Source organism: Aquarana catesbeiana, linkage group LG04 (genome assembly GCF_042186555.1).
Source record: "Aquarana catesbeiana isolate 2022-GZ linkage group LG04, ASM4218655v1, whole genome shotgun sequence".
Lineage (NCBI taxonomy): Eukaryota > Metazoa > Chordata > Amphibia > Anura > Ranidae > Aquarana > Aquarana catesbeiana.
Genome location: NC_133327.1, coordinates 654,774,301 through 654,797,436, shown reverse-complemented (window position 1 = coordinate 654,797,436; position 23,136 = coordinate 654,774,301). Strand labels below are relative to the sequence as shown.

General features: G+C 39.7%; 1 protein-coding gene across 3 annotated transcripts; it reads left to right on the top strand.

The window, feature by feature from the left end:
• Nucleotides 1–5,744: 5,744 nt before the first annotated feature.
• On the top strand, nucleotides 5,745–14,887 carry SIX2 (SIX homeobox 2). 3 transcript variants are annotated; one of them, XM_073628482.1, is made up of 2 exons: nucleotides 5,745–6,881; nucleotides 13,766–14,887. In XM_073628482.1, the coding sequence occupies exons 1-2, from the start codon at nucleotides 6,322–6,324 to the stop codon at nucleotides 14,037–14,039; spliced, it is 834 nt and encodes a 277-aa protein (XP_073484583.1). In that variant the 5' UTR covers nucleotides 5,745–6,321; the 3' UTR covers nucleotides 14,040–14,887. The 3 variants fall into 3 exon arrangements, with proteins under 3 accessions (XP_073484583.1, XP_073484581.1, XP_073484582.1); XM_073628480.1 differs by having other exon boundaries at nucleotides 5,745–6,887; nucleotides 13,736–14,887; XM_073628481.1 differs by having other exon boundaries at nucleotides 5,747–6,881; nucleotides 13,736–14,887.
• Nucleotides 14,888–23,136: the final 8,249 nt, after the last annotated feature.

Below are 23,136 nucleotides of genomic sequence, written 5' to 3'. Positions count from 1 at the left end.
TGGTCCATTCAGAGATAGCAGCACAGTGTAAGAGAGCTGGTGACTGGGGGGGGGGGGGGGTGTATGGTGTGCATTGGCGGGCTGGAGCAACGGGGGGGGGGGTCCGTGGTCAGGGGTTCATCTATCAGAATAAGTGTATATTGATAGTTATGGCATCTACAAACTAATTTTTTTTGTCATGCTAGTAATGGCGGCAATCAATGACTTATAATGGGACTGTGCGGCGGGCAATCTGATACTAACTGAGGCTGGGTAGGAACTGACTGAATGACACTGACATCTCCAGTGAGACTAATACAGTGATCAGTGCTAATTATATACACTTTTGCTGTACTAATGACACTGGCTGGGAAGGGGTTAACATTTAGGGGCAAACAAAGGGTTAAGAGTGTGCCTAACAATGTTTACTGTGTGGTGTTTCCACTAAACAATGTGCTGGTTTTTACTCTGTGCTTTGCAGGGAGAAAAAAAAATGGCACATCGACCGCTGTCTTTAGAGAGCCCTGTATTGTTTACCAACACAGAGCTCTTCTTCTGTCATTCCCTCAGCAGATCAGCGGGTCCCACTGATCAGCATGTGCTGGAGTAAATGGCAGCACAGCCGGGTCGACGGACGCATGTGCGCCCCCCACCCTACCCAGAAGAGCCGGATCACATATACATGTAAGTGATCCAGCACAGTGGGGCCACACTGCTGCAGTATAAGTGAGGTAGGTGGTCACCAAGTGGTTAAAAGTGACTTTTGTTGAAAAAAAAAATGTGCAGGGCTTTTAAAAAAATGTGTTTCGATTTCCTACCTTTTGTTATTTTGAAGAATCTGCTGTTTGTTTCTGCGTCCATGAACAAAGTGAATCTAATGGGAGTATAAGGAGAAGGTGTAGCGCTAAATATATGCAAAGTTCATAATAGGAGAAAGTTCCTGAGCATAAATGAAGTGGAGCCAATCAGAGCCATCACCTTCAAGGGGAAACAAAAGCTTCTATTGGACAAGATCCACCATGGAGGGAACTTCAGAAGGGAATAGAAATACCATCACCATCACCCAAACAAACTGACCCTTACCATCAGTGTATGGGTTATACACATGTGTTGTAATCAGATAGTAAAGGCAATCTTCATAGAGTGAAAAAAACGATCCTCTATTGATACAGCATCAAAACATTTCTCTCCCTCTAGACCAGGTGAAAATCCTAGAAGACCCTTTTTTCAGCAGGATAGTATACCAGGTGTAATCCAGTGGGCGTATACAATCTCGGGAATCGTGTACATGTAGGGAGTATAGAAAGAACGCTCATTGCGCAAAATACTTAACCAAGGGTGTTTAATGTAATCAAAGGTAAAACAAACTCACATTCGTAATTCGGAGATCAAACAGCGGTATGAAGCGACCAGCGCTTCTAACCACGTCCAGAGTCACCAGTCTCTGACATCGCTCAACGTTTCGTCATCAACATGCGTCTTCAGGGATGTGGTTATGATGCAAACGGACGTGTATTTATAGGAATGAAGGAACTGGACAGGCGGAAATTAGATGCGGTTGTATATACATGAACTATCTGAATATGTTTTATATGTCATTTTCATATGTCTATGAACTGTACTTCTTTCAACATTTACATTATGTAGTGGCTTTTAATGTACTTCATACTGAGTGCTATTCTATACCTCTTTTATGTGAATAAAGTCATTTAGTCACTATATATATATATTTTGTCTTGTTTAGCTGCCACTTGCTTCATACAAAGTCCCAGCTTCCTTTCAATTATTAATTTAAGCGGCAAATGAGGTTTAATGTTGATAAATGTAAAGTTATGCGCTTGGGGGCTAAGAATATGCATGTATCATACATACTAGGGGGAGTACAATTGGGAGAATCAATGGTGGAGAAGGATGTGGGAGTTTTGGTTGATCATAAGCTTAAAGCGGGGTTCCACCCAAATTTTGAACAATATCTGTATGTATTCTCTTCCTTGCCTAGATACTGACATGCCGTTTAAAAAAATTTTAATCGCCGTAATTACCTTTTATTTTTCTATTCTTCTTTGCACTTCCTGGTTCTCCTCCCGTGGGAGTAGGCGTGTTTCTAGCCTCTCCCAGACTCCTGGGAGCTAGTCTCAGGCTTCCCAGGATGCCACTGAGCATGTGCGGGAACGAGCGGTGAATGCTGGGAGCACAGCATTCACCACATCCAGGAAATAAATGCTTGTGGGCTTCAAATGCCCACAATGAAGATGGAAACCGACTGAAGTGAATAATATAAGTTATTCTTTCCGACGAAATCTGACACAGGCGGACATATTACACACAATATGTGAGTATGTAATGCTGAGAAGAAAAGTTTGTGAATGAACTAAAAAAAAAAAAAACGATAGATAGGTGGACCCCCGCTTTAATAATAACATGCAATGCCAAGCTGAAGTTTTCAAAGCGAACAAAGTCCTTTCTTGTATTAGAAGTATGGACGCCAGAGAGAGAGAGATATAATTTTGCCCCTGTACAAATCATTAGTAAGACCTCATCTGGAATACGCAGTTCAGTTTTGGGCAACAGTTCTCAAAAAGGATATCGGGGAACTGGAGAAAGTGCAGAGAAGGGCAATCAAACTGATAAGAGGCATGGAGGAGCTCAGCTATGAGGAAAGATTAGAGGAACTGAATTTATTCTCTCTTGAGAAGGAGAGATTAACCACCTAAGCCCTGGAAGGATCTGCCCCCTTAATGACCAGGCCATTTTTTTTACGATACGGCACTGCATCGCTTTAACTGACAATTGCGCGGTTGTGCGAAATTGTACCCAAACAAAATTCATGCCCTTTTTTCCCCACAAATAGAGCTTTCTTTTGGTGGTATTTGATCACCTCTGCGGTTTTTATTTTTTGCTCTATAAACAAAAAAGAGACAATTTTGAAAAAAAGCTATATTTTTAACTTTTTGCTATATTAACCCTTTCATGACTAAACCTATTTTTGACTTTTGGTGTTTTCAAGTTAATTACTTAGAGCCCCCAAACATTATATATATTTTTTAGCAGAGAATCTAGAGAATAAAATGGCGATTGTTGCAATATTTTATGTCACGCAGTATTTGTATTTGTGCAGCGGTGTTTTAAACGCAACTTTTTGGGAAAAGGGACACTTTCATGAATTTAAAAAAAACGAAACAGTAAAGTTAGCTCAATTTTTTTGTAAAATATGAAAGATGATATTACGCAGAGTAAATAGATACCAAACATCTCACGCTTTATAATTGCACGCACTCGTGGAATGACGACAAACTACGGTCGCGGCAATACCTCACATGTGTGGTTTGAACACTGTTTACATATGCCGGCGCGACTTCCGTATGCGTTTTCTTTGCTGCGCGGCGGGGGCGCTTAAAAAAAAAAATTTTCTTATCTATTTTATTTTTATAATAATAAATTGTGTTTTTAAAAAAAAATGATCACTTTTATTGCTCTCACAAGGAATGTAAACATCCCTTGTGACAGTAATAGGTGGTGGCAGGTACTCTTTATTGAGGGATCGGGGGTCTAAAAGATCCCAAATGCCTCCTTTGCACTTCAAAGTATTCAGATCGCCATTTTCAGTGATTCTGAATACTGTATATTTTTTAAAAACCGGCGCCATGGGCAGCCGAGTAAACGGGAAGTGATGTCATGCCATTGCTTCCGTGTTTACAATCAGGAGACTGGAATAAAGCCTTTTCCGGCTTCGTTCCAGTCTGTCATTAGGCGCCTGAGGCATCAGATTGTCGATCGGGTCTCCCGGTGGGACGGAAGGCCCGTTGAGAGCGGCGGGAGGGGGGACATCTCCTCCCGCTCCTCCGGTATAACAGCCGAGCGGCTTTTAGCCGCATCGGTTGTTATCCCTGGAAAGCCGATCGCCGGCTCTAAAAAAACGGTACCGGGATGAAGCCTGCAGCTGCGGGCATCATCCCAGTATAAGCCCCGAAAGCTGAGGCCGCACATCTGCGTACGGTCAGCGGCAAGGGGATAAAAATCCTCCCAAAAAATATTTTAAAAAATAATTTGTTCCTCAGTTTAGGCCGATATGTATTCTTCTTCATATTTTTGGTAAAAAGAAATCACAATAAGCGTATATTGATTGGTTTGCGCAAACCTTATAGCATCTACAATATGGGGGGATAAATTTATGGCATTTTTATTATTCATTTTTTTTTACTAGTAATGGCGGTGATCTGCGATTTTTAGCGGGACTGCAACATTGAGGTGGACAGATCAGACACTTTTGACACTTTTTTGGAACATTGACATTTATACAGCAATCAGAGCTAAAAATAGCCACTCATTACTGTATAAATGTCATTGGCAGGGAAGGGGTAAACACTAGGGGGCGATCAAGGGGTTAAGTGTGTGCCCTAGGGAGTGATTCTAACAGAGGGGGGATGTGACTGCCTGGAGGAGGAGAGAGATCGCTGTTCATAATCAGTATGAATAACAGATCTTTCCAGCTCAGTAGATTGCTTAAAAAGGGCTGGATTCCAGTGGTCGGCCCGTCCATACGGGGCACAGGGGCGCTGCCCCCTTAATCCATGCACTTGGCCTCTAATCTACATGCAGGATGCCGGAATGCATAGATTCCAATGGGGGTTTTTTCTTTTGTAGAAGCACATGATTAGAGCCCGAAGTTCTAATTGGCTTTAAAAAACCCGTGTGACATTAATATTCACTATTGTCTTCCTGATTCTCCTCCCGACCAATCAGGAAGCGGGTCCTGAGACCGTCACCCAATTGGCTGAGAGGAGAAGCGATCCTATTGGCCACCTAGGAGGAGGAGGGAGAAGACGCACGGCGGAAGCCGCCATGATGCAGGGGAGGAGGGGACGTAGGGGAAGCCGCCCGAAGAAATCGCTGCCTGCGACCTAGATGGGGTAAGTGCGAGGCTAGTGACCGACTGACTGACCAGGGGGGGAGGGGGTGTGGTGCGGGTGACCCGACCGACCGGGGGGGCTGTGGGTGCATTGTTTGACGAACCCCCCAAATGTACATAATACGGGCAGCACAGTGGTGTAGTGGTTAACCCCCTTACCTAGCAGCAAAAAGGGTTGCTAGTTTAAATCCTGACCACAACACCATCTGCCTGGAGTTTGCATGTTCTCCCTGTGCCTGCGTGGGTTTCCTCCGGGTATTCTGGTTTCCTCCCACACTCTAAAGACATGCTGGTAGGTTAATCAGATTCTGTCTAAAATTGGCCCTAGTATATGTATGAATGTGTGTTAGGGGACCTTAGATTGTAAGCTCCTTGAGGGTAGGGACTGATGTGAATGTACAACGTATATGTAAAGCGCTGCGTAAATTGACGGCGCTATATAAGTAAGTACCTGTAATAAATAATAAAAATAAAATATATGCTGGATTATTTCCTAAATGTACATAATATAACTGGATACTAATATTTATAGGTAAAGTTGATCTGGGGAACATCTGATTGCCTCTCGGGGGATCAAGAAGGAATTTTTCCTCTGCTGTAGCAAATTGGATTATGCTTTGCTATGGATCAACGGTGGGTAAAGGATTGGATATATGGGATTGTATGATTTATTTATTTTTTTCTCTTTTATTGGTTGAACTAGATGGACTTGTGTCTTTTTCCAACCTGGCTAACTATGTAACTTGCAAGCTCTGAGCAGCACAGAAGTGTCTCTTGCAGTAAGGGAAGCAGACTGTTGGGCTGCACTAGGGCAGGGAATTATGGCAAGGATGACATTACAATATTACAGATCCCTCTCCTCCTCCTCCTCCTCCTTGCTGCATCAATCAGAGCAACAACAAAAAAAAGAGGCAAACTCCTGATCCCTATATTTCTGTATCTCTGTATTCCTGTATTTCCAGCTGCAAGTCTGCCTCTCAGTGGAGGAGAGCAATCTGTCATTGCAGCCAAGGAGCCTCCTCCATGCGGATCGAGTTTCCTATGATTGACAAGGTAACCATGGCGAATAATTTGCCTAAAACTGTTGTCTTATCCTCGCAGCCCCCGGGTCAGATAACCGACCAATCACAGCGCGCACAATCATTTTTCATGCCAGTTTAGAATAATATTATTAAAAAAAAAAAAAGAAGGAGAAGAAGAAGAAGAGGAAGGAGAGGAGGAGGAGGAGGAGGGCAGCCAGGCAGGCAGACTTGTGTGGACTATGTGCAGGGGATAGGAGGGGAGGAAGGATCGCAGCCTGGCTCAGAAGAAGAAAAGTTTTGGTGGAAAAGTTTCTTTGGAGCTCCATGGCTGGTGGATGGGACTGAGCGGATGGTGGTGGAGATCGGCGGCTTCCCCTGGATGGTGGTGGAGATCGGCGGCTGCACAGGACCATGTCGATGCTGCCCACCTTTGGCTTCACCCAGGAGCAAGTGGCCTGCGTGTGCGAGGTGCTCCAGCAAGGGGGGAACATTGAGCGCCTGGGGCGCTTCCTCTGGTCCCTGCCCGCCTGTGAGCACCTCCATAAGAACGAGAGTGTCCTGAAGGCCAAGGCGGTGGTGGCCTTCCACCGGGGCAACTTCCGAGAGCTCTACAAGATCCTGGAGGGCCACCAGTTCTCCCCGCACAACCACCCCAAGCTGCAGCAACTGTGGCTCAAGGCTCACTACATCGAGGCGGAGAAGCTGCGGGGGCGCCCCCTGGGGGCGGTGGGCAAGTACAGGGTGCGCAGAAAGTTCCCCCTGCCCCGCTCCATCTGGGACGGAGAGGAGACCAGCTATTGCTTCAAGGAGAAGAGCAGGAGTGTGCTAAGGGAATGGTATGCCCACAATCCCTACCCTTCCCCCAGGGAAAAAAGGGAGCTGGCAGAGGCCACTGGACTCACCACCACCCAGGTCAGCAACTGGTTCAAAAACAGGAGGCAGAGGGACCGGGCTGCCGAGGCCAAGGAAAGGTACGAGTAAGTACTTCTGGCATTCTACTGGTAGCAGCTGGCACATTGTTGCCGCAGCCATCTTTGGTATCCCCATCATTGGCACCCCCAGCATTGGCATCCCCATCATTGGCTTAACGATCATTGGCACTCCCCATCATTGGCACAACCATCATAGGCATCCCCATCATTGGCACAACCATCATTGACATCCCCGTCATTGGCACAACCATCATTGGCATCACCATCATTGGCACAATCATCGTTGTCATGCCCATCTTTGCCCCCCCCCCCCCCCATTATTGGCACAACCATCATTGGCATCCCCATCATTGACTTAACGATTATTGGCACCTCCATAATTGACACAAGCATCATTGACACCCCCATGGTTGCCACAACCATTATTGGCACAACCTTAATTGACAGCCCCATGGTTGCCTTAACCATTACTGGCATAACAATAAATAGCACTCTAACCATTAGCACAGCCATCATTGACACCCCCATGGTTACCACAAACATTATTGGCACAACAATCAATAGCACCACCATCATTGGCACACCCATGGTTGCCACAACCATTATTGGCACAACAATCAATAGCACCCTAACCATTAGCACAACCATCACTGACCCCCTCATGGTTGTCTCAACAATTATTGGCACAACAATCATTGATACCCCCATGGTTGCCTCAACCATTATTGGCACAAAAATCAAAATATCACCCTCATCATTAGCACAACCATCATTGACACCCTCATGGTTGCCACAACCATTATTAGCACAACAATCATTAGCACCCTCATCATTAGCACAACCATCATTGACACCCCCATGGTTGCCACGACAATCATTGGCACCCCCCCCCCCTCATCATTGACATCCTCATGGTTGTCACAACCATAATTGGCACAACAATAATTAGCACCCCCATCATTGGCACAACCATCATTGACACCCCCGTGGTTGCAACAACCATCATTGTCACCCCCCACGTTGCCACAACCATCGTTGGCATGACCATTATTGGCATCCCCATCCTCCCCACAACTATCATTGGCACCCCATCATTTTTACAGTCATTATTGGCACCCCATCGTTGTCACAACCATCATTGCACCCCCATCGTTGCCACCACCATCATTAGCACTCAATAGTATTGATTTACTAAAACCAAAGAGTGCAAAATCTTTTGCAGCTCTGCATAATAACCAATCAGCTTCCAGGTTTTATTGTCAAAATATAACTGAACAAGCTGAAATCAGAAGCTGATTGGCGACCATGCACAGCTGCACCAGATTTTGCACTGTTCAGTTTTAGTAAATCGACCACCATGTCTATCCTTTCCGAAAAAAAAACTGCAGTTATGTAGAACTGGCAGGGTTAGTCTTCCATTGAGGAAGCTCCTATACAAACAGAAAGCTCATCGAATACTGAAGTAACCAGGGTACAACCTATTAATTATAACCATTAGAACCACATGCCCCAGCTGGTAGGGCAAAGTGTATTTAACACAACTATAGATATTTTTTCCTGGAGAACTTTAGCTGCTGTAGAATGACATGTCCCCGTTGGTAGGACTAGCCTGGCATTCTATGAATTACGGGTACACATTCAAATACTACTGGTATTAAATACTGGCACCACAGGGCACAGATGTCCAGCTGGTGTAGGTGGTATGGCTAGTCTGCCTTGGTGGGGCTTACACTTCTACACCAACTCAAGAGTCATAGCCGTGGGGGCAAAAAGCTACTAGATACTGACGACACAACTTCTTCAATCGCCCTTTTCTAGAGATCTCCAGCTGGTGTAGAAGTTGGTGGGACTAGTCTGCCATGGTGAGACTTACACTTCTATACCCACACAAAGGCCACGAAATATTGAATGCTGACACCACAGGGCACAACTTATTAAAGTTATCATGGATGACTGTTCCTGGTAGGGCTAACCTTGCATGGTGGTAGTTACACTTCTACACCAACTCAAGAGTTACTAGTTGGCAAGGTAAAAAGCCCATTAACATTACCGGCACGGCACCCGAGGGCACAGACCACATCTCCTAGCTGGTATGGTACTGCAACTATATATATATGTTTTCCTGGAGATCTCCAGCCAGTATAGAACTACATGTCCCAGCTGGTAGGGCTATTGCATGCTATGAATTACATTTTTACACTCATCTCAAAAGAGCCTTGTTGACAGGGCTCAGCGGGTATGGAATACTGGCACACTATTTATTTAATGTAACCATAGATATCCTTTCCTGGAAATGATGATGTAGATGTAGAACTACATTTCCCAGCTGCCAAGAAGAGTCCTCCTAGACCTAACCATGGGAACTGGAGGATATTACTCAGAAATAGTCATAGGAGATTGTAAACAGAACGATCTTGGAGCTATTTTAGAAACAGGATTGGTAAAACAAAGATACTTTGTATAACTAAGCATATAATATTTTTTAAAATAGATACATACAGCTAAAGAAAGTTGTGGGCAGAACTAATAAAAATGATACTTTGTACAACTAGCCATGTAATATTTCTGTACAAAACACAGACCATATAAAATATATATTTAGGGGGTATAACTATGATAAAAAATACACTTTGTACTACTAACCATATAATATGTTTTTATAAAACACAGACCATATAAAAGAATACATTTAGGGGGTATAAAAGTTATTAAAAAAAATATATACTTTGCACAGCTAGCCTTGTAATATTTTAACACAGACCGTATAAAAAAACACCCTATAGAATCTATTATGTATTATATTTTAAGCTGTGAAATGTTGAATATATTATCTAACATTTTCTGTTAGATATATAATATTTTCTGTATATAAAAAGGAAGACTGTCTATAGTGTACAGGGAATATTGTACAAAACTGGCTAAATAATTTAATTGTACAGAATTTCCTCACACTAGCGAGGATTTTAGAGACCTGGTCTCACAATTCTGATAATATTATAGCGAACAGACTGCAAAAATATTGAGGATACTATGCTGCATTATCCACAAAAGAATCCTTAGGATATTATACACAGACTTGTCAGAATTATATGGAAATGACTATAGGATGTAGAAGACATTACTCAGAGAATACTTATTTTTTTGAGAAAGGGTCATAGAATGTTAAAGATTTTTTTTTTTTTTTGGTCAGCTATAAATTTTATTAAATTTGCCACGGAATGTTCAGAATATAAAACAACGATCATAGAATACTGAAGTTAAGGGTATGCTTAGTTGTTAGTTATTTTTAAACTGGACATATATTAAATATATTAATTCAAATGAGCCACGGAAGGTTTAGAATATAATATATAATTTCTTAATGGATCTCACTTCTAAAATAATGAATACATTATAGAGGTGAATCTTCCTGTGGGATGGATTCGCAACCAGCGAATGTTTTGTAATAGTCACTATTTTAAATATTGAGGAAGACGCGTGGCTAACATCCATTGAGGGGATCAGGGAACATAAAATAACTAAATTTGCAATACTGGGGTTATAATTAATTAACCAGGGAGGATGAGATCCTATGTAATTGTTTTAATCGAATTCTGAGGATTCTTTATGACAGCAAATAAAATAATAAAGACATACGTGGTCTTAAAATACTAAAGATAAAGCTTGGCAGGTGTCCCTTTACAGCTAGGAGCATTGAATAGAACTACATTTATAATACTGATGATTTAATACAGAATGGCTATTAAATCTGGCTATTGAATCTGTATTATAAATTGCCATAAGACACATCTAAGTAACGATTAGAAGTATTGTACTCTGTGTATCAGAACAGCCCCAAGTATCCCACAAGTGCTCGGAGAACTGCTCCAGAAAGATCAATAGGATAGGTTGTTGTATGGGATAGGTTGTTGTATGGGATAGGTTGTTGTATGGGAAAGGTTGTTGTATGGGAAAGGTTGTTGAATGGGATAGGTTGTTTTATGGGATAGGTTGTTGTATGGGATAGGTTGTTCTATGGGATAGGTTGTTCTATGGGATAGGTTGGTGCTATGTGCTTCCTGACAGCCAGTGTGAGCAGCTGTAGTGCTGTGTGCCTGTCACAGAGGATACCCATCCCACGCCTGCCCTCACTAACCTACCTCATTAAGCTCCAGCTTTCACTGGATGGCAATATAACTCCCTCATCATGTAATGATGATGGACATGAACTACTCAGTGTCAGGTCAGATAGCAAGCATATAATTAAATGATTATTACAATCAACCTACAGGCTGGGGGCTGGGTGCCTATTAATAACACAGATACATATACATACCTTTAAAAAAAATGGCAATGCCTCTGCAGGCAGATACTCATGTATTATATTATTGCATCCAAGGCCCGGATATTACTACAGCTTTGCAATATGACTCCTATTACTTTAGGCCATCATTTGGTGCCTATTAATTCTATAAACGATCACATCGTTCCTTGTAAAGAGTTATGACAGATCTCTGAAATGATTTAAATGGCTTATAATTGAAAAAGTTTATCAAGGGGTGGGGGGGGGGGGGGATATTAATTAGGAAAGGCTCGAGGACTGAAGGTTGTCATTAAACTTCTGTGTCCAAGATTCGCCATATTAGTTGTATTCACTTTTCATGACATTCGTTTTTAATATTAAATTGTAAAAAAAATACTCAGATGAGACGGATTTTCAAGTTTTGAAACATCATCGAAGTATCTGAAGTTTTTAACATTAATTAATGACTTATTTTAAAGCGGAAGTGGCTTAAATTAAAACTGGGAGATAAAACACAGATGTGTGAAATATATACTAAAATCAAAGATACTTAAAAGATAATATTAAACTGGAAACACTGCTCTTTTTACTAGTTATGATATTAAATATATACATAATTCTGGTAATCTATATATATAATGGTACTCATATACCTGCATGTAATGTTTATTATCTTCAATTATAATATTATATATATATATATATATATATATATATATATATATATATATATATATATACACTATGTGACAAATACAGTTTATTGTTTGACAAGCCTGGGGTTGTCCAAATTCTGCAGAGTAGAAAATTTAGATAGATAGATAGATAGATAGATAGATAGATAGATAGATAGATAGATAGATAGATAGATAGATATTGCATGTATCATTATACATGCATACTTACATTTTATTATGTACATACTATATTCTATTCTATGATATTATATTCTGTTATATTATATTATATTGGTATATACATATGTCATATGTCAGGGGGATAGCAGTGTCTGGTGACACACAAGTATTTGTAAACATAGATGAATACACAATACTGCTGGGACTCACCTGCAGATAGAAGTTTGCTGACAATGATTTTATTACGTGTTACATTGTAGTAATGTACACAGCTGCCAGCGGGGCAATTCAATGGGATTGAGCTTTCCCATCAGAAGTCCATTGCAGTATACTAATAATGGGCTACATCTAAAAAGCTGTACAGCAAAATTTATTCTTCCTGTTTATTGTCAACATTCAGTAATCAAGTAAATAAAACAAAACAAATAATGATAACAATAAGTATTATTATTTCTATGAACAATAATAATAATAATAATTATCATTATTATTATTAATATTATTTTGTAGTAGGAGTATAACAATTTTTTTCTTATTATTGTTATTATTTTTTTTTATAGCATTTTAAACGACCTTTATTCACATGTACAAAATTATAAATAAAGATTATAAATAAAAATTATAAATAAGATTACAAATACATACTTGCAAGATTACTTGTATGTGCATGTATGCTGATTTCTGCACGATAAACGTATATTTACTGAACATTTCATTTGTCTCATCTGAATGATTTACAAATCCAGGCTTATTAGTAAATCAGTGCAGGCAGCAACGAACTGCAAAATGAAGCAGCCATTACCATTTAGATTTCAGTTCATGTTATTTGTGATTTTTTTTTAATTTTTTCGTGATTTGGTTTTCTGTGTGCATTTTATCCTATAAGTGGCAAAAAGAATTAGGAGACCTTTTGCAGACATCCTAGTTTTATATATATATATATACATGTAATATAATAATGTAATGTTTTATATATATATATATATATATATATATATATATATATATATATATATATATAAAATATAATAATGTAATGTATATGTGTATGTATAATGTAATGTTTATATATATATATATATATATATATATATATATATATATATATATATATATATATATATTACAATGTGTGAAGCAATCTATCTTCAGCTTGAACACAGATTACTGACTCTTTACGTTACAGGGGGCATGTGACCAGCATTGGTAGAAATAAGCCTGCTTCTTTAGATATTCTGGGACTTGTAGTTCTACCACATCTGTAAAGTCTGATATGGGCTCTACAGCTATTTGCTGATAAAACATCTTATTTGGCAAGAATCACTGAAATTTGCCACCAGTAACAGCAACCAATCAGAAATCATTATTCATCGGTTTAGAGCAGACAGAATAATTAACTTTGATTGCTGATTGGCTGCCGTTTTCTGCCCCTTGTACTTTGCCTTTTGTAATTTTTCCGACAATTCGATTAAGTTGGCGCAAACAGCTAAGGCTGAACATACACTACACAATCTGATTGTACAATCTCCTTTAGATCTACTGTCACCTATGTAACCGAAGCTTCTACCTGTCTGATAATGAAATAACTGTTTAGGTTTATCCTCATATTACACAGTTTTGTCGAATTTTACATAAGATTGGTACAATCAGATTGTATAGTGTTTGAAATCGTCAGATGCCTTTATACACATGCAGGTTTGATCGCCAGCTGTAGCCTAGCCATTGATACATGTGTATATCTGTTGTTTTTGAAGGGAGAATAACGAAAACTCCAATTCCAACAGTCACAACCCGTTATCGTCTTCTATGAACGGTGGCAAAACGGTCCTGGGAAGTTCCGACGACGACAAAACGCCCTCCGGCACCCCCGACCACAACTCCTCGAGTCCAGCCTTACTGCTCAGCTCCAACCCGGGACTCCAGGCTCTCCATGGAATGGGCCACCCGCAGGGCCCCAGCGCCATCCCTGTGCCAGGAGCGGACCCTATGCACCACCACACTTTGCAAGACTCAATCCTCAACCCAATGTCGTCTAACCTGGTGGACCTGGGCTCATAAGACAGTACACAGTCCCACCAGGACTAGGTGAAGAGGTGGCTCCACCACATCTACCATGGGTACTCCAACCTTTCACGGACTGAAGGTATAGTGTCTTTAATGGTGACCTCCTAAACTGGTGGACCTGGGCTCCTAAGACAGTATACAGTCCCACCAAGGACTAGGTGGAGAGGTGGCTCCACCAAACCTACAACTGAAGGTAATGTGTCTTCAATGGTGACCTTCTCACCTTCCCAACTGGTGGACCTGGGCTCCAGTACACAGTCCCACCAGAGACTAGGTGGAGAGGTGGTTCCACCAAACCTACCATGGGTCCTCCATCCTTCCATGGACTTGAAGGTAGTGTGACTCCAAAGGTAACCTTCTACACCTGTCCTATGTCTAAACTCTTACCTTTAAATTATAATTCCAGCCTTTTCAACCCAAGAACCGCTGGCTGCCTCACTAGAGTTCATCATTGATTCCCCACCTGGCACCAAGCGGACCTCCCTTCTCTGCTGCTGCTGCGAGCCTCCAGGATCTATCATTGGAACTAGGACTGCGCCTCTGTTCTCGCTGCCTCTGTGGACACTTCCTCCATATAGCTCTGTGTCGCAGTGTCCAGGACAAGGTCATAACCCAGGGTATTTAATCAAATCTTGTCGCAGGACCTGCTCGTCTCTATTCCCCAAAATCAAAGCACTTTCCATTATCCTCTAAATGACATTATCAGCCCCCCCACCCCCCATTTTAAAAGTTTTGGATCAGGTCAGTTGACTTTTTTTGTTCTATGTTTATATTATGTGAATAAAACATTCAGAAATATCCCTGCTTTTATTTTATAATAAAAATAGGAATATTAAAAAGCACCTAGCATGGAGAGTTTAATTTGATTGGATTGTGCAGCGCTGATTATTGTAATGTTATCACAAATATATAAATGTATCATGAAAGGGGGAAGAGAGAAAACTTCACACCAGAAAATATATTCTTCTACTCATAGATAGTATTCAAAATGACGCAAAGCAAGTGCTGAGATCGAAGAATGAGAGAAAGAAAGAAAGAAAGAAAGAAAGAAAGAAAGAAAGAAAGAAAGAAAGAAAGACAGAGAAAGAAAGAAGTTAATCCACACATATACAGAAGAAAGGAAAGATATATGTAAACAGATTTATAATAGGCGAATGGCTGGATAGATAGATGCAAAGAAAATAGATGAGATATATATATATATATATGTATATATATATATATATATATATATATATATATATATATATATATATATTCATTTATTATGTAAACTGACACAATAGAGGTAGTAGCATAAATCCTAAGTAAGATAGCATAAGATAAAATGAAATAAAAATGAAGAAAGAAAGAAGTAAATGCACACATACAGCATATATTATATCATTTATTATGCAAACTAACACAATAGAGGTAGTAATAAGATCCAAAGTAAGGCAAGTGGAAACCTCCAGCAGGGAAAGTAAGAAATAGGGAGAGAAAGAAATAAACAAAAGGAAGAGAGAGAAAAAGAAAGAGAGAGAAAGATAGAAAGAAAGAAAGAAAGAAGGAGTCCTCAAGGAGGGAACCTTTCACTGTTGCACACATATCGATTAGTTGCTCATACACACATGCAGAATTTTATTGTATCGCCTTTCTCATTCCTTGAACAAGCTTTAGCTTGTTCACTTAGCTTTGACAATAAAACCTGGAAGCTGATTGGCTACCATGCAAAGCTGCACCAGATTTCGCACTCTCCAGTTTTACCAAATAAACCCCATTGTGTAGAGTGCCGATAACGTTGCAGAAAATCGGTGTGACTGTGACATAGACATAGTTATGTGATCTCCGAGGTGTAGACAGACCCCCACTCCCCCCCTCCCCCAAAATACACCCATTTCCCCCAATTTCTCTATGCAATGACATGATGTAGTGTGTGGTGTAAGACAAGTGAGCTCACATAAGAATGGGTTGTGGCTCATTTCTGGGGTCATGCTATGACATGGAGACAGAAGCTGATTTGCTAAATAAGCTGAGAGTCTTCAAACAATAAATTGTGCGAAAATTCACTTCATTAATGTGAAAAGAAAATTCCTGTTTATTCCTCGGTACACAATCGGATAATTTTAAGTGGAATTTCTTTTACACATTATTGGATAATTGAAATGAAAGCTCATACTATTCATTGTATAAAGATTCTCAACTCTTTTAGTAAATCAGTGCAGCAAACTCAGTTGTTATTATGAGTAACAAGAACTTATAAAGTATATATATAAAGTCGGGTGATATAAAAGTTTTGGTGTAATTTAATAAACCAGAAAAAAGAGCACAAAACTAGAATGTACTGCCCCTCTAGCAATAAATAGATTTTACTGCCCCTATAGCAACCGAATTGACATTTTTTATTAAAAATGGTTGTTTTAGGTAGCAATTCCTTTTGTCCTCATTAGATCCAGTTGTAATAACACAATTTGCACCTTCCTTTTTATATTTATATTCGGGTGCACTTTCTCGTATGATTCCTAAACACAATTTGCAGTGAAAAACTGGTTGACTGAAATACGATGAACTAAAGCGATGTACAAGGTTCTCTTGTGTGTGAAAGGAACGCTGCGACTTCTAGTTCACCAGCAGAGAACGATGCCTTGTGCCTGCGACTTTAGGTGCTGGCTGCGACACTTCTCAGCTGTGTGTCGCAGCATCTCCTGCACTGCGTGGCTGACTTCTGTATTTGGTTTAGCTTCAGTAGCTATGGCTATCGGGTAATCAGCTTGTCAAACAGCTCGGTGCTGACAAACGCAACGGTTTTTAATTGGTGTTTGCTTTGTCCCCCGCTGCAATTGCTGGCAAATAAGAGCAGATTTACCGGCAAATCGCAAACTAATTCCTCCTCATCCATTGTAATTAAAGCGATTTATATTTACTAATGAAACGTGAAGGGAGTGATCCTGTAGCCATGGGCGAGACATTATGCATCTCATTGATGCAAGTATGCAGTCAGTGTGAATTATAGATGGATGTAGTGCTGGACAAAGGTGCTTTGTAACCAAGTATATATATAAATATATATATATATAGATAGATATAAAATCACATAAATGGGGGATATGAGCTGGTCATATAGTTCTGAGTAGCAGTAAAATATATATAGCTATATATCTATATAGATATCTATATAGATAGCTATATAGATATATCTAGATCTCTATCTATCTATCTATCTATCTATCTATCTATCTATCTATCTATCTATCTATCTATCTATCTATCTATATCTATATATATATATAGATATATATATCTATATCTATATATAGATATAGATATATATCTATATATAGATATAAATATATTTATCTATATCTATATATATATATATCTATCTATATATATATATATATATAGATAGATATATATATATAGAGAGATATATATATCTCTATATATATCTCTCTATATATAGAGATATATATATATATATATCTCTATATATATATATAGATAGATATATATATCTATCTATATATAGATAGATATATATCTATCTATATATATATATATAAACTCTATCTATCTATCTATCTATCTATCTATCTATCTATCTATCTATCTATCTATCTATCTATCTATCTATCTATCTCTATCTCTATATGCATATCGATATATATATATATAGATAGATAGATAGATAGATAGATAGATAGATAGATAGATAGATTATACTACTATATGTTATCTGTTATGAACCAAAGATAGGCTTTCCATCCCCACGAATTTACTGCTACTCAGAACTATATGATCAGCTCATTTTCCCCCATGTATGTGATACAAACAGGTTGCAGATGTAATTTTGACATTGCTAGGGTTGATTTACTAAAGGCAAATAAGCTGTTCACTCTGCAAGGGAATTTTTACCCAGAGCTTAGTGGATGTGGCAATAACATTACACGTTGCAAAGAATACCCAATCAAATGCAAGAAAAAAATAATATTTTTTTTTGCTTGCACATGATTAGATGATGGAAGTCAACAGAGCTAAGCTCTTTGGAAAATTCTCTTGCAAAGTGCAACTTCCCTTGAAAAGTGAACAGACTATTTGCCTTTAGTAAATCATCCCCATTGGGGGAGATTTGCTAAAACTGGTGTACTCAGAATCTGGCGCAGCAAAAGAAATTTAAATCTGTCTCAAACACATGATAAAAAAGTTTGTTTGGGTACACTGGGGTTGATTTACTAAAACTGGAGCGAGCAAAATCTCCTGCAGCTCTACATAGAAACCAATCAGTTTCTAACTTCAGGTTGTTCATGTCAGCTTTGACAAAAAAAAACCTGGAGGCTGATTGGTTTCTATGCAGAGCTGCATCAGATTCTGTGTGCACCAGTGTTAGTAAATCTCGCCCTTTGTGGTGTATTCCCTGTGCAGTGATTGACTGTCATTTATATATATAATTTTTATAAGTCAAAAAGCTCCAGTTTTAGTAAACCCCCCTCATCATTGTGTGTCTCTGTAAGTGAAAATAGGCATGGAGGCTGATATGCTAAAGGAGCTGAGAAATGTAATTATTCACTTCTAGTATTTAATCTCCTGAAAAAAAATGTTATTTTTTCTTCACCTGATGTGGTAATCAAAGTGAACAGGAAGTTACGTGATAGTTGAAGCAAAAATCTATTTTTTATTCTGTAAATAATCACAAATCCTTTAGTAACTCAGTTGATTGACTTTGGACTTATGGCCGATTCCACAGTTGAAAAAGGGGGGTATTTACTAAAACGAGCACTCCGTATCTGGTGCAGCTGTGCATAGTAGCCAATCAGCTTCTAACTTAAGACCCCTTTCACACTGCCAGCGTTTTTCAGGCACTACAGTGCTAAAAATAGCGCCTGTATAGCGCCTGAAAAAAGCGGCTCCATTCACTCCAGTGTGAAAGCCCGAGGGCTTTCACGCTGGAGCGGTGCGCTGGCAGGGCGTCATGAAAAGTCTTGCCAGCAGCTTCTTTGGAGCGGTGAAGGAGCGGTGAACTCACCGCTCCTCCACCACTGCTCCCTATTGAAATCAATGGGGCAGTGCTGCAATACCGCCGGAGCGGCATTTTGCGGGCGGACTCAACCCCTTTTCCGCCACTAGCAGGGGGGGTAAAACCGCCCCCCGCTAGCGGCTGATTAGCGCCACTAAAACGACGGTAAAGCGGCGCTAAAAATAGCGCCGCTTTACCGCCGATGCCCTCTGCGGCTTGATGTGAAAGCCGTCTTAGACCCCTTTCACACTGGGGGTGCCTTGCAGGCGCTACAGCGCTAAAATAGCGCCTGCAAAGCGCCCTGAAAGAGACGCTCCTGTCTCTCCAATGTGAAAGCCTGAGGGCTTTCTTACTGGAGCGGTGCGCTGGCAGGACGCTAAAAAAAGTGATGCTAGCAGCATCTTTATAGAGGTGAAGGAGCGGTGTGTATACCGCTCCTCCACCGCTCCTGCCCATTGAAATCAATGGGCAGCGTGGCTATTCCCCTGCGGGTGGTTTTAACCCTTTCTCGGCTAGTATTAACCCTTTCTCGGCCGCTAGTGGGGGTAAAGGTGCACTGCTAGTGGCCGAATAGTGCAGCAAAATTGATGGTAAAGTACTGCTAAAAATAGCGGCGCTTTACCGCCGACGCACCCACCGCCCGAGTGTGAAAGGGGCGTTGGCTTGAAAACTGCCCATAAAACTCTGGGCGCTTTTTAAATGCTTTTGAGGCGTTAGTGGTATGCTTTTTTTAAGGTCACGTGACTCAAAAGAACCATTTTGCAGCGCTTTTGAAGTGCTTTTCGTGCGCTTTTCAGGCGCTTCCCATTCATTTCAATGGAGAGGGGTGTTTTTGAGGTGCTTTTTTTTTTTTAAGCGCTCCAAATATGCTCCTTGCAGGACTTTTTCCACGGCCCTGCCAGCGCACTGCCCCAGTGTGAAAATATTCATTGATATTAATGGGAAGCAGTTTGCAGGAGTTTTTTAGGTGCTTTTTTTTAGTGCAAAATCGCCTTAAAAGCGCCTCAGTGTGAAAGGGGTCTTAAGCTTTGACAATAAAATCTAGAAGCTGATTGGTTTCTATGCAGATCTGCACCAGATTCTGCTTTAGTAAACCTCCCCCAAAGAGTTAAAAAAATGTTATTGACTTTATAAAAAAAATTGCATGATGATGGATTATTCATGCGTCAGTGGTCCAACAATATCCAAACGACACTGCCAAGAACAGGATACGTGCATTGCTATGCACATATGCGATTGCTCAATTATCTTACAATAGTAGGCTACATTCACATGGGCGTAAAAATGTTACTGATCTTATTACATGTTTTTTTTTCTAGCACCAAAGTTCCTGCCTAACAGTCAGTAAATACTTGCTAAAATTGTCCTGTTTTTTGTTCCAATCCCTGCATCTGGCATTCACATATACGTATGTTCTCGGACGCAGGTTTTTTTTGTTACGGATCTGAACGTAGTGCTTGTTTACGCACCTGTGTAAATGTCCCCATTGAAAACAATACAGTTGTGTTCAGATCCCTAAATAAAAATCAGCTTTAAATGTGTTTTTTTTTTTTGGCCGTGTGAATGAGGCCTAAAGTGGACATACAATAGAAAAGGAGAAAAAGAAAAAAAAAAAACTAATAATAACAGTTTACCAGATTCATAATCAGCTTTAAATGTGTTTTTTTTTTTGGCCGTGTGAATGAGGCCTAGAGTGGACATACAATAGAAAAGGAGAAAAAGAAAAAAAAAACCTAATAATAACAGTTTACCAGATTCATTTTCTTCAGTCTGTCAAGAGGTGTGCTTTATTTTTTTAAAATATTCAATAAACATTGAATCAAATGTTTACTATTTCTCAAATCATCTACACACCTTCTGTCCTCCTACAAAGTAGTCTTAATATATTTTAAAAAATCCAAACAAATATAATTGTTTATAATTATAAATATCATTAATTGTATATAAATATAAATATAACATAATTATATATAAAATGCAAACATAGGGGTTGATTTGGTAAAACTGGAGAGTCCAAAATCTGGTGCAGCTCTGCACAGAAACCAATCAGCTTCCAGATTATTTTGTAAAAGCTTAATTGAACAAGCTGAAGTTAGAAGCTGATTGGCTACCATGCAGAGCTGCACCAGATTTTGTAATCTCTAGTTTTAGTAAATCAACCGCACAGTGTTACATAGTGGTAGTTGAAAAAGCCCAGAGTTAAATATTTTGCTAAGGATAATAGTTGGTTTTCTTACTATACCTAATCCATGGTATACATGACAATATAGAAGATGTGTATTTACAGGCATACCCCACTTTTAAGTACACATTGGGGTTTATTTACTAAAGCTGGAAAGTGCTAAATCAGGCTCACTTCTGCATAGAAACCAATGAGCTTCCAGGTTTTATTACAAAAGCTTAATTGAACAAGCTGGGGTTAAAAGCTCATTGGTTTCTATGCAGAAGTGAGGCTGATTTTTCACTTTCCAGCTTTAGTAAATAAACCCCATTGTGTACTTAAAAGTGGGGTATGCCTGTATTTTAACTGTAAAATTATATGGGGTTGCCTAAATTACTATACACAATAATACAGAGTAATTATAACTACATGGAAGAATAGTATTTAATTCAGATTGTAAAACTATATAGAGTCGGTTATCTACTCTACCCAAAAATACAGGATATGTACCATATACGACTACATGGGCGATGAGTATATAATTTGGACTGTAAATTATATAGGGTTGGTTATCTTACAGGATATACATCATTACAGGGCAGAATAGTCTTACGTTTAGACTGTAGAATTATATAGGGTTGAGTGAAGTTTAGAGACATAACCTGTATTTGTGGCACCAAATCCCTATGAAATATTCAACAGCAAAAAACCCCAAAAGTAGGATTTTAAAGGTTGCCACCTGTAATCCCAAATAAGGAAAGAGGATTGCTCGTATTTAACCGCTTCAGACCCGGAAGACTATACCCCCTTCCTGACCAGAGCACTTTTTGCAATTCGGCACTGCGTCGCTTTAACTGACAATTGCGTGGTCGTGCGACGTTGTAACCAAACCAAATTTGACATCCTTTTTTTCCCACAAATAGAGATTTCTTGTGATGGTATTTGATCACCTCTGCGGTTTTTATTTTTTGCGCTATAAACAAAAAAAAGAGCGTCAATTTTGAAAAAAAAGCAACATTTTTTACTTTTTGCTTTAATAAATATCCCCCAAAAATATATAAAAAATACAAATTTTTTCCTCAGTTTAGGCCGATATGTATTCTTCTACATATTTTTGGTTAAAAAAATCGCAATAAGCATATATTGATTGGTTTGCGCAAAAGTTATAGCATCTACAAAATGGGGGATGGTTTTATGGCATTTTTATTATTTTTTTTTTTGTTATTAGTAATGGCGGCGATCTGCAATTTTTATTATTATTACACTTTTGACACTATTTTGGGACCATTGTCATTTATACAGCGATCCGTGCTATAAAAATGCATTGATTACTGTGTAAATGACACTGTCAGGGAAGGGGGGATCAAGGAGTTAAGTGTGTCCTAGGGAGTGATTCTAACTGTGGGGGGGGGAGGGCTACCTAGGACATGACAGCGATCACTGCTCCCGATGACAAGGAGCAGTAGATCTCTGTCATGACACAAGGCAGAACGGGGAAATGCCTTGTTTACATAGGCATCTCCCTGTTCTACCTCTCCACACCGCAATCGCGGGCCGCTGGAGAACATTGAGTTCCCGGGACCCGTGGGCATGCTCCCGCGGGGTACGGCGGGCGTGCGCACCCAAAAGGCGGCAAATTTAAAGGGACGTATCTGTACGCCCATTTGCCTGCCTGTGCCATTCTGCCGACGTACATCTGTGTGCGGCGGTTGGCAATCGGTTAAGTATCAAAAGTTTATTGGAACAACAAGTTTAAAAAAAGCATATTCAAAAACATGCTGATGCTTATAATCTCCCATCAAGAGTGATCAGATACATACACCATATACAGAGATCCAACTGTAAGGCCCACTGTTACTGATAGTATAGTTGAGGATAAAGATCAATCCAACATGTATAGGGCCAGATGTTGGGATAACTGTATCATCACCAATAGC

Coding starts and splice junctions, on each gene's coding strand:
- SIX2 (XM_073628480.1), top strand. CDS start 6,322: ATGTCGATGCTGCCCACCTTTGGCTTCACCCAGGAGCAAGTGGCCTGC. Junction 6,888..13,735: donor GAGGCCAAGGAAAGGTACGA/GTAAGTACTTCT, acceptor TTGTTTTTGAAG/GGAGAATAACGAAAACTCCA.